At 38.1% G+C, this 17,500-nt stretch overlaps 1 protein-coding gene across 1 annotated transcript in view; it reads right to left on the bottom strand.

Annotated features, from left to right (window-relative positions):
- Positions 1–17,500, bottom strand: part of LOC111142587 (malic enzyme 2) — a 57,329-nt gene that overhangs the window by 34,621 nt on the left and 5,208 nt on the right. Inside the window, exons 2-4 of the mRNA XM_022495878.1 lie at positions 14,837–14,956; positions 5,301–5,434; positions 77–226 (exon numbers count right to left, since the gene is read on the bottom strand). Coding sequence (XP_022351586.1) covers positions 77–226; positions 5,301–5,434; positions 14,837–14,944 — 392 coding nt within the window. The 5' untranslated portion in view covers positions 14,945–14,956. The remainder of the gene's footprint in view (positions 1–76; positions 227–5,300; positions 5,435–14,836; positions 14,957–17,500) is intronic.

The following is a 17,500-nucleotide window of genomic DNA, read 5'->3' as shown; positions in this document are numbered from 1 at the left end:
TAAGAGCTGTTAGGGAGTGCCATTCTTCCCATACAATAATCATTTACAAATTTATGTCTTTAAAAATAAGCCTTACTTAGGTCTCCTAAAGATGTGTCCATATTGGGAGCAGGCAAGACCCACTGTCGGTGTGTATACAATTGGCATCAGACTTTCAATATCATCTTGCAGAATTCTATAAAACAACTTCTCATTTCTTTCTTGTATTCCCATTATATAGATGTATCTGAAATTAAGCACAGTAAATAATGTCTATATCAGTCAGCATTTACACTCAAAGTTTTGGCCTTTAGAATAAGAAGTTATATGCAAACATCTAAAACAGGACTCCCCTCCCTACCAGAAAACAAAACTCTAAATTATCATTATTTGACACCAAGGACAAAAATTAACAAAAATAAAAATGTACTTAAACGGTAGATGATGATAACAAAGAAGAGGGGAAAAAGAAGAACAGCAGAAACAGCAGCTAACATTCACTGAGCCCTCGCTGAGTCAGGCTCTACACCAGGCGCTAGAAATGCAGAGACTACAATGAGACCACCCTACTCTCAAGAAAATAACCTTCGGGCGCCTGGGTGGCTCAGTGGGTTAAGCGACTGCCTTTGGCTCAGGTCACGATCCCGGGGTCCTGGGATCAAGTCCCACATCAAGCTGTCCCTGCTGTGGGGAGCCTGCTTTTCCTCTCCCTCTGCCTGCTTGTGCACGCTCTCTCTCTCTCTCCCTGTCAAATAAGTAAATAAAATCTTAAAAAAAAAAAAAGGAAAAGAAAAGAACCTTCAAGGTTATTGACATGTAAATATGGAAGCAAAATAAAGTGGCATTCATTCAAATATTTACTAAATACTATGTGCCAGGCACTATTTTGGGCTCCCAGGTTTTAAGAAGTGACCCCTGTCCTTGTGGAGTTAGAATCCAGTAGGTTTAAGGCATTATAGGGTCTATACAGAGTGCAGAGGTACCACAAAAGCAATGGTCAATTAGCACACATATATATATAATGGCTTTTCAAGAATAAAGTTTAGAAAACTGGGAAATGTTGACTCGAAAAAACCAGTGACTGGGCACCTGGCTGGCTCAGTCAGAAACGTGTGTAACTCTCGATCTGGGGGTTGTAAGTATGATGTTGGGTAGAGAGATAACTAAAACAAATAAATAAATAAAATAAATCAACTTAAAAATAAAAAGTCGTAAGGGGCACCTGGGTGGCTCAGTCTGCTAAGTGCCTGCCTTCAGTTCAGGTCACGATCCCAGGGTCCTGGGATCAAGTTCCACATCAGGCTCCCTGCTCAGTGGGAAGCCTGCTTCTCCCACTGCCTGCCACTCCCCCTGCTTCCGCTCATGCTGTCTCTCTCTGACAAATAAATAAATAAAGTCTTTTAAAAAATAAAAAGCTGTAGATGATTCTCCTATTAAAAAAGGAAGAAAAAGAAAAAAAGCCACCAATCATCTTGAATTAAATATGTGTAAAATAGACTACTTTTTACTCAAACTTGTCTGTCCTGTTATCATCTGACCGAATTCGAATCTGAGATCCCATTCCTGATTTCTTCCTTGCCCACTCTGTCTTACCCCAGTCTAATAAATCAATAAGACCTACAGTGTCCACCAGCTAAATAGTTTTCAAATATATTTATATCCCCCTTCTACTCTCACCCTGTCCAAGTCAGCATCATTTCTCACCTGGGCTACCTCAAGAACTTTCTTCCTTTTTTTTCTTTAGAGGTGGGGGCAGAGGGAGGAGAGAGGATCTTAAGCAGGCTCCATGCCAGCACAGAGCCCAACTCAGGGCTCAATTTCACAACCCTGAGATCATGATCTGAGGTGAAATCAAGAGTCGGACGCTTTACTGACTGAGCCATGTAGGTGCCCCACCTCAAGAACTTTCTAACTAGTTTTTGTACACACAATTTCTACCCCTCCCCCGCTCGAATTTATTCTTCTCTTTAAAAAGTAACTCTAACCATTTCTATTCTCCTTGATTGTCTTCCAAACACCCATTAAATAGGCTTATGCTTCTAAAATAGTTACCCAGATCTCTGTCTACTTCCTAGCTTTATCCTCCTGCTGAACTTAACTTCAGTTTCTCAAATGCCCCACATCTCTTACCTTGGTGTCGCTATACACAAGACACCCTTTGCCTGGATCACCTTCTACCCATGCACAGTCCCATACTTACACTCCCTGAATGCAACACAGGTGGCATGCTCTCCCTTTCTGCCCATTTCCCTCCCCCACCACACATATATACACAGATTTTCCTGTTTTCAGGTCCCTCAACACCCTAGTCCTATTTCTGCAATTCTCAGTCCCCTTCCTGACTTTGTCTTCCCCCCAGCCTGGATGATATTATGAGCTAGGGACTACTGCCTTATATAAATCTATTATTTCCAGTAACTACCAAAGTAAATGTAATATAAGTGGTGTGCAAATATTTGGTGAATAAATAGGGAGAAGTGATTCCATTTATAAAAGGAATAATATTTTCTATGTAGCTACTGCAGGCAGAAATAATGCCAGTAGGTAGCAAAGGGAAGGAGATGGCTCCTCAGGCTAGGGAAGAAAACAAACAATGAAGATGGACTAGCTTTATGAAACAGCAAAGACATCAAGAACAGATGACTTATCAGGCACATGTGATTCACTTTCACCTTCCTTTCACTTTGGTCACTCCTCTGAATGCTTCCCACTGGATCTTGTCCTCACCGAGGACTGTTACAGCTCAGAAATCCTGAATGCCACGGATGCAGTCCTCTGATCGCAACCCTCCCCTCTTTAGCTAGCTATACAATGCCATGCCTCACAGTTCTGACGGAGAGCCCTGCTCCTGGATCACTTCATTTTCTCCGGTTCTATTAGGCTCCCTGCTGGCATTTCTTCTTTCCCCACACTGGATCCACGATCAAGCCTCTCACCCTCAACAAATCCTCACCATTGTGGAACACCCCCGCACCTTTATCACGGCACTACCCTGCCACGGTGTCTGTCTTTTCCAGCCATGAACTCCCTGAAGGCAAGGGCTGGAATTTCTCATTTTTGTAGTTCTAGAGCTTAAAACAATGCCTGGCACATAGGAGCCCTGAATGAATATTAGCTGAATGAGTTAATGTAGCATCGTTGCCAGCCCAGCAAACCCCAAACCTGAACTACCGTTACATTTCATCTTTTCTGAGGAAAAAATAACATTGCTGGGCAGGGTAGCATCAATAAAAATAAGATTATGCTATGAGGCGTTCCGGGCCTACCCAGGCCTTTAATCTGTCCTTGTTCAGCTTCACTTTTGGCTAAATGGCTATTCTAAACATTTATTACTGTCCTCACCAATTCTGTTTAACCTTGACCCTTACAAATCTTAGCCAAGACCTTCATATTCTACATCATAGAAAATCAAAGTCATCAGGTGGGATGGGATCTCACAGGCTCTGCTCCACCACCTGCAGGGTTTACCCCTACCTGTGCCTGTATTTCATCTTTGCTCTTGCCTCAGAGAATGAGCTTTTCTTTTTTCTTGTTCAAGACCAGCCTCTACCTCTGCACTTGACCCTACGCCCTCTATCTTTGCCTTTGACCCTATGAGCTCTACTTTGCACTTGTCCCTCTGTCCCTTTCCATTCTCTGGGATCTTGTTCTATCAGTTACCCTTTCTTCTGGGATCATTCCTCACAGCATGAGCACCTTAAACCTCCTTCTGGCCTGAAATATACACCCCCAAATATAGTCCCCAAGGAGGACTAGAAACCCAAGTCTTGCTTTACTTAGTGCTCAGTGTCCTTCCTATCCCCTTATCTAACTTCTTGAAACAGTCTGGATTTCCTTTCGTCTCAATCATTTCTCAGTCTACTGTTCTCTTCCTTTTGCCCCATCAGATCAAAGAAACTACTCTTACTTGTCATCAAACAATAATCTCCTGTACTTAACAAACCCAAAAGATATATTTTTCAAAGATTTTATTTATTTATTTAACAGAGAGAGAGAGAGAGAGCACGAGTGAAAGAGGGAACACAAGCATGGGTGGTGGGAGAGGGGGAAGCAGGCTCCCCACTGAGCAGGGAGCCATTGCAAGGGGCTCAATCCCAGGACCCTGGGGTCATGACCCGAGCGGAAAGCAGACACCTAAAAACTGAGCCACCCAGGTGCCGACCCCCAAAAGATTTTTTTTTTAAGATTTTATTTATTTATTTATTTGACAGAGAGAGAGAGAGATCACAAGTAGGCAGAGAGGCAGGCAGAGAGAGAGGGGGAAGCAGGCTTCCCGCTGAGCAGAGAGCCCAATGCGGGACTTGATCCCAGGACCCTGAGATCATGACCTGAGCTGAAGGCAGAGGCTTAACCCACTGAGCCACCCAGGCGCTCCCCAAAAGATATTTTAAATTCTGCATTCAGACTGATCTCTTTACACAGAATACCTTGCCCTTCTTTCTCATGTTACCTATCCCTTATAACGTACTGTTTAAAACTCAGCTCAGGCATCACTTCTCTAGGAAGCTTTAATGTACTCTTTAAACTTGGTTAATTACTCTTTAAGTTCAGAATATCCTCTGCATGTACCTTTTCTCTGCTGCACACTGCAGTATAGGGTATGATGATGATCACAGTATAACTACTGATGAGCTCCTAGAACGCAGGGCTCTGTGCTATGGGGTGGCAATACACTCTGTTTCACCTGGGACAGTTTCAGTTACTTCTCTTTTTCACTCCCCTGGATTGGATGACATATTAACTGATCACCTATCTTTTACTTACTTCACAACCTCAGTGACTAGTATAGTGACACACACAAAGCAGAGGATTAATAAAAGTTGTTGAAGAGAAAGGGTACAAATCAGATGACAGTTTTTGCTTCTAATATTCTAATCACGGCTGAAATGTTCTGTGATTTTAGGCTTAAAAAAATAGATTTCTGGGGTGCCTGGGTGGCTCAGTGAGTTAAGCCTCTGTCTTCAGCTCAGGTCATGATTTCAGGGTCCTGGGATTGAGCCCCTGCAAGGGGGGGGGGTCTCTGCTCAGCAGGGAGCCTGCTCCCCACCCCCCGCCCCCCCACAGGCTGCCTCTCTGCCTACTTGTGATTTCTGTCAAATAAATAAATAAATAAATAAAAGATTTCTGCTAAATTTTACAAGAGTGAACACAAATATTCAGTGAAATAAAGGAAACATAATCATTATAAAAATAACAGTTAACTGCCTAAAACACAAACTTCATTATAAGACTGCATATTTCTTATGCAACAATAACCATAATGTTCCCAATTTTCCTGATCAGAGTATCAATAAAGAACTAAACATTTAATTGACTCTTACTTTTCCAAAGGGCCATTCAATTTTTTTAAGTTTCTATGAAATCGTAAAGCTTGAATATCTTGTGTTTCTATTTTGGGAGGTAGAAGTCCTTGAAGACCAAGCATTTGTCGTTCTTGTAATGTAAATGCCATTCCCTAAAAAGGAGAAAAGGATGAAAAATTATTGCTTACTGAGGTTGCAATGGTGCCATCCTACAAAATGTAATTTAAATGTAAATTTTAAAAAAATCAGTATGATATCATTTTGCCCACACTGTCAAAAATCCGTAAGACTGGTCATCTCTAATAATGGTAACGGTGTGGTAAAAGAGTTACTCTCACATATCATTGCTGGGATGTAAACAGGTTTAAGTTTTTTAAAAGACAACTTAAAAATATTTTTAAAATCTAATGCACATACACTACATCTAGACAGCCTTCTTAGAGAAATATTCATACATAAAATAAAGACAAGTATACAAAAAGACTATAGTACTGTTTCTAGTTTTCTTGACTATTACAAGCTAACTAAAAGCCCATTAATTATGGAACAGTTAAGGAACCTATGGTATGTGTATGAAATACCATACACTTAAACACAGATCTCCAGTTATGTACAATTACCTCCCAGACATATAGTTAAGGAAAAAAAAAGCAAATTGCAAATCAAACACACTCACTGTTGACTGTTATGTTCAGAAAACCCACATAAAGTACATATACACAGATACATCCATACGTTAGAAATGAAATTAACAGAATACAGCTTGAAAGAACACAGACAGAGCTACCCTCACTAGAAAGAGAGGCTGAGTTAAAGAGGGCAAAGGAAGCAATGGTACTTAGGAAGAAATGAACCTATGTCATAAGAAAATCTTTCCCAATTTCTGATATTCAGTTGTGTGTTAAATTCTTTTCATAGAAGTGAGGTCAGTGAAAATGCCAGAGTAAGGATTTCCCAAATCTTTTCCTCTACAAAAACGGTAAGAACATTGGCCAAGTGATCAGAATAAACTTCTTTGGAATTCTGGAAACTAATCAAAGGCTTCAGCAATCAGGAAACATTTTACTCAAGAAAAACAGCTAAATTCTCATAAGAACAGCAAGCTTCATGACATTTTTATTTGCATTATTCCTATGCTTTCCACCCCAGCTCCACAGTAGCCTAGAAAACAGCAATCACTATGAAACAATAAGCTTTGAAAAACAGAGCCTGGCAGCTACTAAAGAGAGGTTGGAGATAATTTTACAGTCCCATACTCAGGAAATTTGTCATTTTTTGGCCCATCTGGTGGTTTAGTGGACAACCCCACTTGCAAGGCTTTATTAAATATGATCTGGAGTTCACCCAGTGTGAACAGGTTTTTCTCCAGAAGAGCTTGTTGAAAACAATCAGAAGTAATTATTTAACATGGGAGCAGCCTAAGGCAGTGGATAACAGCTGAGGCAAACAATAGGCTAACCAAAAAGCTGAAAAGGAAAAGCCCAGGAACAAAATGTCCACAGGGTAGGTGGGAATTTGAAAAGTTTTGAATGTTCCCAAGAATCTAGATGATCACTGGGAGCTATAGGCAAGTCCAGGAAAGACTTGGGAAGGCCCTTAGCTCGCACCTCTGGCTAATCTTGAGGTTCTGTGTAAGCAGGAGGTGAAGGCTGATGTGCAGTTGTAAACTGCCTAAGTACGAAAGGCGTGCCCCAAAATGTACACAGAGCCCTTAGGTATTTAAGTCTCTACTAGTTGATGACTACGCCAACAAAGCAGACTTTAGTGGGCATATCAAAACAAGATGAAGATTTTAAAGAGTTCAAGTATACTTTACACACCTTAAAAGCATTAGTTCAGAAATGTCACTAAATAGACAATAGCAATACAAGAAACCCTGGGAGGAATATCTGGTTTCCAGAGAAGTCACATTATTGAGTATGTCCAGTTTTCAACAAAAAATTGTAAGACATGCAAAAAGACAAAGTCTGGCTCATACACAGGAAAAAGAGTAGTTAGTTAATAGAAACTGTCCCTGAGGAAGCCCAAACATTATACTAACTAAAGACTTCAGTGATTTTGAATATATTCAAAGGCCAAAGGATACCACATCTAAAGAACCAAAGGGAAGTACAAGAATGATATCCCACTAACTACAGAATATCAATGAAGAGATGTAAAAAAAGAACCAAATATAGAAATTCTGGAATTCAAAGTACAATAACTGAAATAAAAAGATTCAGAGGGACTAAACAGCAGATTTGAGCAGGTGGAAAAAAGGATCAGCAAACATAAAGAAAAGTCAATTGAGATAATCCAGTCTGAGAAGAGAGAAAAAGCAATGAGTAAATATGAACAGAGCTTCAGAGACCTGTGGGACACCATCAAGTGTGCCAACGTATGCATAACAGGAGTCCCAGAAGGCAAGAAGAGAAAAGGACAAAAGAATATTTGAAGAAGTAATGCCCAAAAGCTTCTCAAATTTGGTGAGAAACATTACCCCTAGAAGAAACACACATCCTAGAAACTCAACACCTCCAATCAGGGAAAAAACTCAAAGAGATCTACATCTAGAAATGTCACGTTCAAACTGTTAAAAGCTAAAAGAAGAAACTTGAAAGCAGGGAGAAGTCACTCAACATGCACAGGGGACCTTCAAAAAGTGGAGCAGCTAATTTCTTAACAGAAACCACAGAGGCCATAATGCAGTAGGATGGCATATTAAAAGTGCTGAAAGGAAAAAAAAAAGCTGTCAACCGAGAATTTCTAAATCCTTACAAAATTATCTAAAAATGAAGAAGAAATTTAGATGTTTTCAAATAAAGATAGAGTACTCATTGTTGGCAGGTCTGTTTCACAAGGAATATCAAAGGGAGTCCTTTAGGGTGAAAGAAAGACACTGGACAGTAACTCAAATCTACACAAAGAAATAAAGAACACAGGTAAGATCACCATATAGGTAAATATAAAAGTCAGTATGAATGTATTTTTTTTTTGTTTGTAGCTCTTTGTCTCTCTACCTGAGACTTAAAAGACAACTGACTTAAAAGACAACTACATAAAGAAATAATTAGAAATCTGTATTGATGATCAAACAATGTATAAACATGTAATTTTTATGACAAAGCAGACAGAAGGATGGAACTATACAAGAACGGTTTTTATGTACTATTAAAATTAAGTTGGAATCAGTCTGAATTGTTATGAAAATGGTAATTATCATCCCCAGAGCAAGCCACTAAGACAATAATCCAGAAAAAGGCAGTAGAAGAAATGACAAGGGAATTAAAATGGTATACTAGAAAATGTAGTTTAACACAAAGGACGGGAACAATGGAGAAATAGAGAAACAAAAAAAGATAAGACACTTAGAAAACCAACAGCAAAATGACGGACATAACATATCTTATCAACCACTATATAATGTAAATGGATAAAAATCTATAATAAAAAGGCATGGATTGGGGCACCTGGGTGGCTCAGAGGGTTAAGTCTCTACCTTTGGCTCGGGTCATGCTCTCGGGGTTCTGAGATAGAGCCCCGCATCGGGCTCTCTGCTCAGCAGGGAGCCTGCTTCCTCCTCTCTCTCTGCCTCTCTGCCTACTTGTGATCTCTCTCTCTGTGTCAAATAAATAAATAAAATCTTTGAAAAAAAAAAGGTATGGATTGGCAAGATGGAGAACACAATCCAATTTTATGCTGTCTACAGGAGACACAGTTTGATTCAAAACACAATTAGGTAGAAAGTAAAAGGATGGAAAAAGATACACCATGTAAATAGTAACCCAAAGAGAGCTGGAATGGCTAAATTAATAACAAACAAAATGATTGTGAAATACACATTGTTCATAGAGAAGGACATTCTATAATGATAAAAAGGTCAATCTGTTAAAAAGATGTAACAATTATAAATATATATGCATCTGTGAAAAAAGCCCAGAATACATGAAACAAAAACTGACAGAATCCGAGGAAGAAAGACAAGTTGGAGACTTCTATACCTCATTTCCAATAATGGAGAAAACAATTACACAGAAAATCAAAAGGAAACAGAAAACCTGAGCAACACTATAAAGCAACTAAACCTGACAGACACGTATGGCACATTTCACACAAGAGCAGCAGGAAACACATCCTTCAAACTGAGTGCCCATGGAATTAAACATCAAACATAGTCTTAAACCATAAAACAAGTCTCGATAAATTTAAAAGGATTTAAATCCAAATATGATCTCCTACCATAATGCAATGAGATTAAAAATCAGTAATAGAAGGAAATTTGGGGAATTCACAAATATGTGGATTTCAAACAACACACTCCAAAATGACCAACTGACCAAAGAAGAAATCACAAAGGAAATTAGAAGATACTTGGAGATGAATTAAAACACACATACCAAAACTTATGGGGATGCAATGAAAGCAATGCCTACAGGGAAATTCACAGGTATAAATGCCCACACTAAAAAGGTTGAAAGATCTCGAATCAATAATCTAAACTTATACCTTAAGAAACTACCAGTGGAGGGCACCTGGTTGGCTCAGTCAGTTAAGTGTCTGCCTTCAGCTCAGGTCATTATCCTGGAGTCCCAGGAATGAATCCGACATTGAGCCCCCTGCTCAGCAGGAAGTCTGCTTCTCCGTCTGCCCTTCACCTTGCTCATGCTCTCTCTTTCTCTCTCTCTCAAAATAAATAAATAAAAATCTTAAAAAAAAAAATGGAAGAAAGAAAAGAAACTAGCAGGGGAGAGAAAGAGCAAACTAAACCTGAAGTAAAAAGGAAGGAAATACAAAAAAGATCGGAATGAAAATAAATGAAATAGATAACAGAAAAAACAACTGGAAAAATAGATCAGTGAACCCAAAAGTTGGTTCTTTGAAAGGATGTACAAAACTGACAAACCTTTAGCTAGACTGGAAAAAGGAGAAAGGGAGAAGACTGAAATCTCTAAATCTTTGCAACTCGTGTTTCTCCTTCTAAGATTTCACCTAAGGCTGGGATATATAAAAGAAGTAAAACCCAAACTTTCACCCTTACTTCCTTTTCCCACTCTAGTACAAGACTAAAGTGGAAAAGCTAAACCTTATTTATTTTTTTAAATTAAATTACCCATTTATTTAAGTAAGCTCAGCACCCAATGCAGGGCATGAACTCATGACCCTGAGATCAAGAGTCACATGGTAAGCCAGCCAGGTACCCCTAAAATTTAGATTTAAATGAACTAATTATTTCACTTAAAGGTGCCTTACCTACCCTACCGGCAAAGGTAAATGACTTGGCTACACAAGGTGTCACTGCCTATCTCCTACTGAGGTTCAAGGGACACTCAAAAGTTAGGTTGAAGGGACACTCAAAAATGTATATTTGGGGTGCCTGGGTAGCTCAGTCAGCTGGGTGTGCAACTCTTTAGATTTTATTTATTTCTTTATTGAGAGAGTGAATGAGCAGTGGGAGGGACAGGAGAGAGAGAATCTCAAGCAGACTCCAAGCTGAGTACAGAACCCAACATGCGGTTCCACCGCATGACCCTGAGATCATGACCTGAGCAGAAATCAAGAGTCAGATGCTTAACAAACTGAGCCTCTCAGGAGCCCAAAGTGTCCAACTCTTGATCTCAGCTTGGGTCTTGATCTCAGAGTCATGAGTTCAAGCCCCACGTTGGGTGAGGAGCCTACTTAAAAAAAAAAAAAAAAAAAAAAAAAGGGGCGCCTGGGTGGCTCAGTGGGTTAAGCCGCTGCCTTCGGCTCGGGTCATGATCTCAGGGTCCTGGGATCGAGCCCCGCATCGGGCTCTCTGCTCAGCGGGGAGCCTGCTTCCTCCTCTCTCTCTACCTGCCTCTCTGCCTGCTTGTGATCTCTCTCTGTCAAATAAATAAATAAAATCTTTAAAAAAAAAAAAAAAATTTTAAAAGAAAGCATTTTATTTATAATGCAGGGTAGAAATTAAAACGATTTAAAAAACACTTTTATATAGTAAGTATTTAAGTTAGTAATTGATCAAATGCTTAAATTTGCCAGCCTGGTATTAACAAGTGAAGCACGCCCACAAAGATGACATTAGCTTCAAATGAACGCCTCGATCAGTTCTTTAACGGTCCATTTTTCCTCCTCCTCCATCTCCCCAGGTCACCTGTCTCTCCATGTCTGCCCTTTTCTCATCTATGCCACAGCAATGCCCTCCCATTTCGCAGCGTGGAAGTGTGTCTTCTTTGGCTGATCCTGAAAGATCCCCTGAGCTATTTTCCTCTAGACACACTCAATTTCTTCACATAAGCCAATACTGATAAAAATCCATTAACTAGATTTGAATATACAGGTAAACATACTGGGAAGAAAGAAAAAATTTGCTTCCCTTGAAGTGTAGTTAGAATAAACCATCAGGAATTAAGAAGTCACCAAATACCTACTTACAAAACTGCTAACTAGTAACTAACGATGCATAATGTCAAGACTGAAAACAATATTCGACAATAGCATCATGACTAACCAAATTATAAAACATCCCCTGAAGGGAGTAACTCACACTTACATAGAATTTACAGTGCCTAAAGTAGTTTTACAATATTCCTTTTTCTCCACAACAGTTCAGATGAAGAAACTGGGATCTGGGAAGTTGTATCTACACTGAAGATCACACAGCCTGTAAGGGTCAAGCTGGGTCTCTCTTCAGTCTCTGTGAGTCTAGATCTACCTACTGGACTGTGATGCAGCCATATATAGAAGGCTAATGAGACATCATAGAGATTATTTGTAAAATACTATTCCCAGTAGGAAAATGACATGTAAAATTGTATCCTAGGATCTTCAAAGTAAATATACTTTTAAGGGGCTTTGGCAAAATAAAAACAGATGATCTACTGGGACGGTAGGAATGTGATCTTTCTTTCTTTTATTAGTTGTAATGTAATTGTTACTTATGCAAATAAAAAAGAAAATTTTGAATTAGTTTATTAGAAGTGTGGCCAGGGGAGTTAAAATAAAAACAAAAACCCTCAAAGAACCAAGAACTATTAAACCAGAGCTCCAGGTACAAACTGGAAAGTGCATACATTCCTACAGGATGCAGAGATGAGGTTCAAAAAGTTATCTAAAAAGGTTACCAAATGAGCATACGGAGAGAAGGGGAAAGCCAACCTTCCACACACACAGCCTTTTGAACATTTCAAAATGTATCACCTACATGATTTAAGTGAGAAAACTGAGATCTGGAAAGGTTAAATAAAGACCCAAAGTTTCATGGCTAGTGAATTCAAATGCACACCAGAACACCTGCATATAACCTGGCACAATGATGTCCACTCCTTTAACATATAAGGACTTTTTAAAAATGTCATAAAGAATTTCATATTCATACTAGAATTGGTAAATCTATAGGAAGAGAAAACAGATTTGTGGTTGCCAGGGGCTGAGAAGGTGGTGGGGGATGGGGGCTGTGACTGCAGAATGGCTTCTGGGTTTCCATTTCAGGTGATGGAGGCACCACAGTGAATGTTCTTAATGTCACTGACTTGTACACTATTTACCACACTGAAAAAGCCTTAAAGACATAGTAACAGCTCTGCCTTTAGTAGACAGTGATTATAGACATCTTAAAAGATCACAGACAGGGGCACCTGGATGGCTCAGTGGGTTAAGCCTCTGCCTTCGGCTCAGGTCATGATCTCGGAGTCCTGGGATCAAGCCCCACATCGGGCTCTCTGCGCAGTGGGGAGCCTGCTTCCCCCTTTCTCTCTCTGCCTGCCTCTCTGCCTACTTGTGATCTCTCTCTCTCTGTGAAATAAATAAAATCTTTTTTAAAAAATCACAATCTCAAAAGAATTCAATACTGTCTAAAATTACTATTTTATTAATCATAGCAGCAACATACTCTTAAAACATTTAGCCTACGATGTTTGAAGCACAAATCTGATGTCTTTCAAGTCCCCAAGGATTTCATGACCCTCAAATCAGGAATCCCTAGTTTATGTTCCTTCTTAAACATGCACAACAAAAAACTCTTCCTGATGTTTAAGGGGTTTCCAAAAATTATCCTTCAGTGAGGTAACCTTACAGATGCTATCCAACCGTCAAGATCTCAGAGGCCCAGAGCATTAGTTACTATCTTTGCAGAAGTACTGTGATGCATTTTAGACTACCCTCCTCCTTAAAATTAATTTGCTACTTAAACTACCTTATAAATTACTCACAATTCCCTCATAGTATGCTTTAAGTAGTTTAAGGATAAAAAAAAAAGACCAACATAATTAGCAAATATTTACTATACCCATGGCATTGTAAAAAACATAAAATTTTGAATGGTCCCGAAATATACGTAAGAAATATAAATTCATGAAATATAAATTTCATGAAAGTTCATGAAAAAATATAAATTCATGAAATATAAATTCAACAATTACTTCAATGACAACTTAAGGCATGAAAGGAAGCACGCAGCAAGATGTTGATTACTTGATACAGGAACAGGAAGACAAAAACTGCTATAGGGCTTCAGAGAAGGGAGCCATTATTCCAGTCTATGGTGTAGGAAAATTTGCTACAGGAGAACTGGACTTTGAATGAGTTGCATCTTGAAGAGCAAGCAAGATTTGGGGAAGTGAGGCAAAAACAAGAGAGCATTAGAATATCCCTCATTAAGCTTCATTCAATTCACTACTACCTGCTGAATTCTCATTCTGTCTAAGGTACCAAAAATGCAAAAATAAGGCAGTCTGGGTGGTCCCTGGTCAATTTCCCTTTGTAGGCCTGAAATCCTTCAAAACATATCATACTATACAATTAGTTATCCTCAACCCCCACCATGGGAAATAAACAGCATTGGCAAATTTCTGATGACCGTTGTTTTAAAATATGTCATACCTTAACCTGTATGCATTATTCCCAAGAGGTAAATTTCACCCATTACAATGAACTCAGTGTATCCTCTTACAAGCTTTTGGTGAGAAATCTCTTTCTAGAAATACATGTACTTACTAATTACTATCTCCACTAGAAAATAGAGAGGGACTTGCCCACTGAACACAGCTTGGCCATGGAGTAAAGGCAAGACTAGGTATCAATAACGCCCATCACCTCTACCCCAAGACCATAAAGAGGGGGCTGGAAGTCTCTCCACCATGAAGCAGTACTGTGAGATTAATGGGCAAAAGCACTTGTGTGCAATGATCTGTGTCCAAGAAGCTGGGTGGAGGTGCAGACATTAGACAATAGTTCATTTGACAATTTTAACCCCATCTTCCAAGGGCTCAGTTGGATTTGAGCTGGGTAAATCTAAGTGTCCCCCACTGCCTGAAAGTTCTGGGCAGACTGCTATTCTAGGGATATTTTTGAGCTGAAACCAGGAAACAAAGTCAATCTTTTTCTGGTAGTAGAATTTGAGTGGTGAAACAGACCCATCAAGTAGCTGTGATTCTTGCCATGTGGAGAAAAGTGGAAAGTCATACAGATAAAGCAAATACCTCTGAATAATTTTAGTATAAAGCTACAAAATTTAAAAAGTTCATACTTTATCAGCCTAAAATATATCAAATCTTTACCAGGAAGAGAGAAAATGTTATGTCAGTATTAATGTTACTAACCTTGTTTGTTCTTGGGTTCAACATGAGTGTCTTGCCTTTTTCTTTTATGTGCATATGACGACATGCTAGAGTATAGGGAGTAGCAACTATTCTTAACCGGGACAACATCTTTCCTTTCACCTGGGGAAAAGGCAGCAGATAACGGATGAGAAACATATTACAGAATGCATGCACATTAGGTATCAGTTTTCAAAAGCAGATACAGAAAGCTTAATTTTCCACACTTGAAAAAGCTTTATCAAAGTACATTTATGTTTCTACAGGTTGTAACCATTGTAAAAAAGTAACTGGGTGAAAACAATGACTGACTTTTCCTGATAATACTCTAAGTCCCTGGTTAGTCATTATTGTTATTTTGTATGTACTGTATACTACAGTGTGCTAAACACTTATTCTTTTTCTAAGCCACAAGTGTGGCAAGGTATGTATCTCCTGATTGTGAGAGAAAGAAAGAAATCCAGCAATTAAGAAACAAGGTAACATCTAGTAAACAAAGACATACGGTATGGTTCATGTTAATGTGTATGGGAGTTTAGGTTGAAGGTGGAAAAGTAAGTTACCAGGAAATCCTGGAGCATAAACATCCAGAGGAAGAGAAGCCATTCAAACTCTTAATCTAGCTGTATAATTTTAATGTATTAATATAGTCAGTGTTTAAAGGTAATATACTAAATATTTTTTCTTTTCAAAAAACCTGTTACTTAATATAAAAAATACACAAATTGGCTAGAAAACATGTTTTTGCCTTTTCACGACCATCACAGACACATGGAAATTTTTCAAAATGGAAAACTCCACATAATATATTGTACATTAAATAATTAAAATAAGGATACAATAGATTCTTCTGCATATCAATTCACCCACCCAAAATGAACTTGCAAAGCCCATTTATCTTAATCATTACAAATCACTGCAATTACCCCGCAATAAGTTTTTTACTGGAATTTTTATTTGCTTAGAAATCAAGGTTTGTATATGGAGTGCAGCAAACCATTACAGTGAGATTATTTTTTAAGTTAATTTTTATGGAAGTGAATTCACACAACAAAACTTGCCATTTCAAAGTGAACAATTGAGAGGGATTAGAAAATCCATAATGTTGTGCAACCCACCTCTATCTAGTTCCAAAACATCTTCACCATCCCAGAAGGAAACACTACCCATTTAAGCAGTTCTTTCCCTCCTCCAGTGCCTGCAACCAGCAACCTGTTTTCTGTCGTTATGGATTTACCTAATCTGGATATTTCCTATAAATGTGGTGCATAAATGTGTCCACAAAAACAAAAAATTTATATGATTACAAGGACATCAAGAATCATAAGATGTGGACTGGGGGTGGGAGGACAGGACAGATGTTTAAAGATACAAACTTGCAGTGAGTCCTAAGAAATAATAACTCCTAAAGATCTAATGCGTAGTATAGTGAATATAGATATTATATTTTTATATATAATATAATATTTATATATATAATATATGTTATTATATATAATATATAATATATTATTATATATTATATATATGTTATTATATATAATATATAATAAATAATAATATATTATATATAATATATAGATATTCACATTGTATTATAATCATCAAACTTTTTAAGAGACTAGGTCTTAATTGTTCCAACCACTAAAAAAAAAAAAAAAGATAATTATATAACATGAGAGGTGACAATTATCACTACAATGGCAAACATATTATAATATATAAATATATCTAATTAATGTTATATGCCTTAAATTTATACAATGTCATATGCCAAATATACTTCAGCAATAATAAAAAAGAATTATGAGAGATATACAGCAAAATAATTGGGTCACTTTAAAATGTTAGTGAAAGACAGACACTAAGGAACTACTGCAATTTAAATAAGACTGAACAGGGGGTGCCTGGGTGGCTTAGTGGGTTAAGCCTCTGCCTTCGGCTCAGGTTATGATCTCAGGGTCCTGGGATCGAGCCCCATATCAGGCTCTCTGCTCGGTGGGGAGCCTTCTTCCCCCTTTCTCTCTCTGCCTGCCTCTCTGCCTACTTGTGATCTCTCTCTCTGTGTGTCAAATAAATCAATAAAATCTTTAAAAAAAATAAAAAAAAAAATAAAGAAGACTGAACATATGACAACTAAATGCAAAGCCTGAATCAAAAAAAAAAAAAAAATGCTATCAAGGACACTTATTGGGACAACTGGCAAAACTAGAAGATATACTGTAGCTTAAATAAAAGTACTATAAAATATTAAATTTTCTGTATTTGATAACCATATGGAAGAGATATACTTGTCCTGAAAACACAGTGAAGTATTAAGGGGCCAAGAAGTATGATATATGCAACCAAAGCCTTTCAAATCATTTCAAAATAAATTTCAAAGACTGAAATGGTAGCACTGATTATGTGTTTGTGTGGTTCTTCCAGGAAAGACAGCATTATTTGTCAAAATTAAAACTTTGGTACCAAAAAACTGGATTAGTATTCCAGTATATTGGTGAGGTAGGCAAATCTACGATATAGTATAGAATACTTTTTACTTTAAATCAAAGGCAATCTGAAAAAAAATTATTTTGTCATTAGTACTTGTGGTATGATAAGAAATATATCTGGGGGGCTCAGTCAGTTAAATGTCTGACTCTTGATTTCTGCTCAGGTCATGATCTC

This window comes from Enhydra lutris, unplaced genomic scaffold (assembly GCF_002288905.1).
Source record: "Enhydra lutris kenyoni isolate GAN:26980312 unplaced genomic scaffold, ASM228890v2 scaffoldscaffold8, whole genome shotgun sequence".
Taxonomy (NCBI): Eukaryota; Metazoa; Chordata; class Mammalia; order Carnivora; family Mustelidae; genus Enhydra; species Enhydra lutris.
Note: the sequence above shows the minus strand (reverse complement) of the source record. Positions and strands in the feature narration are given on the sequence as shown.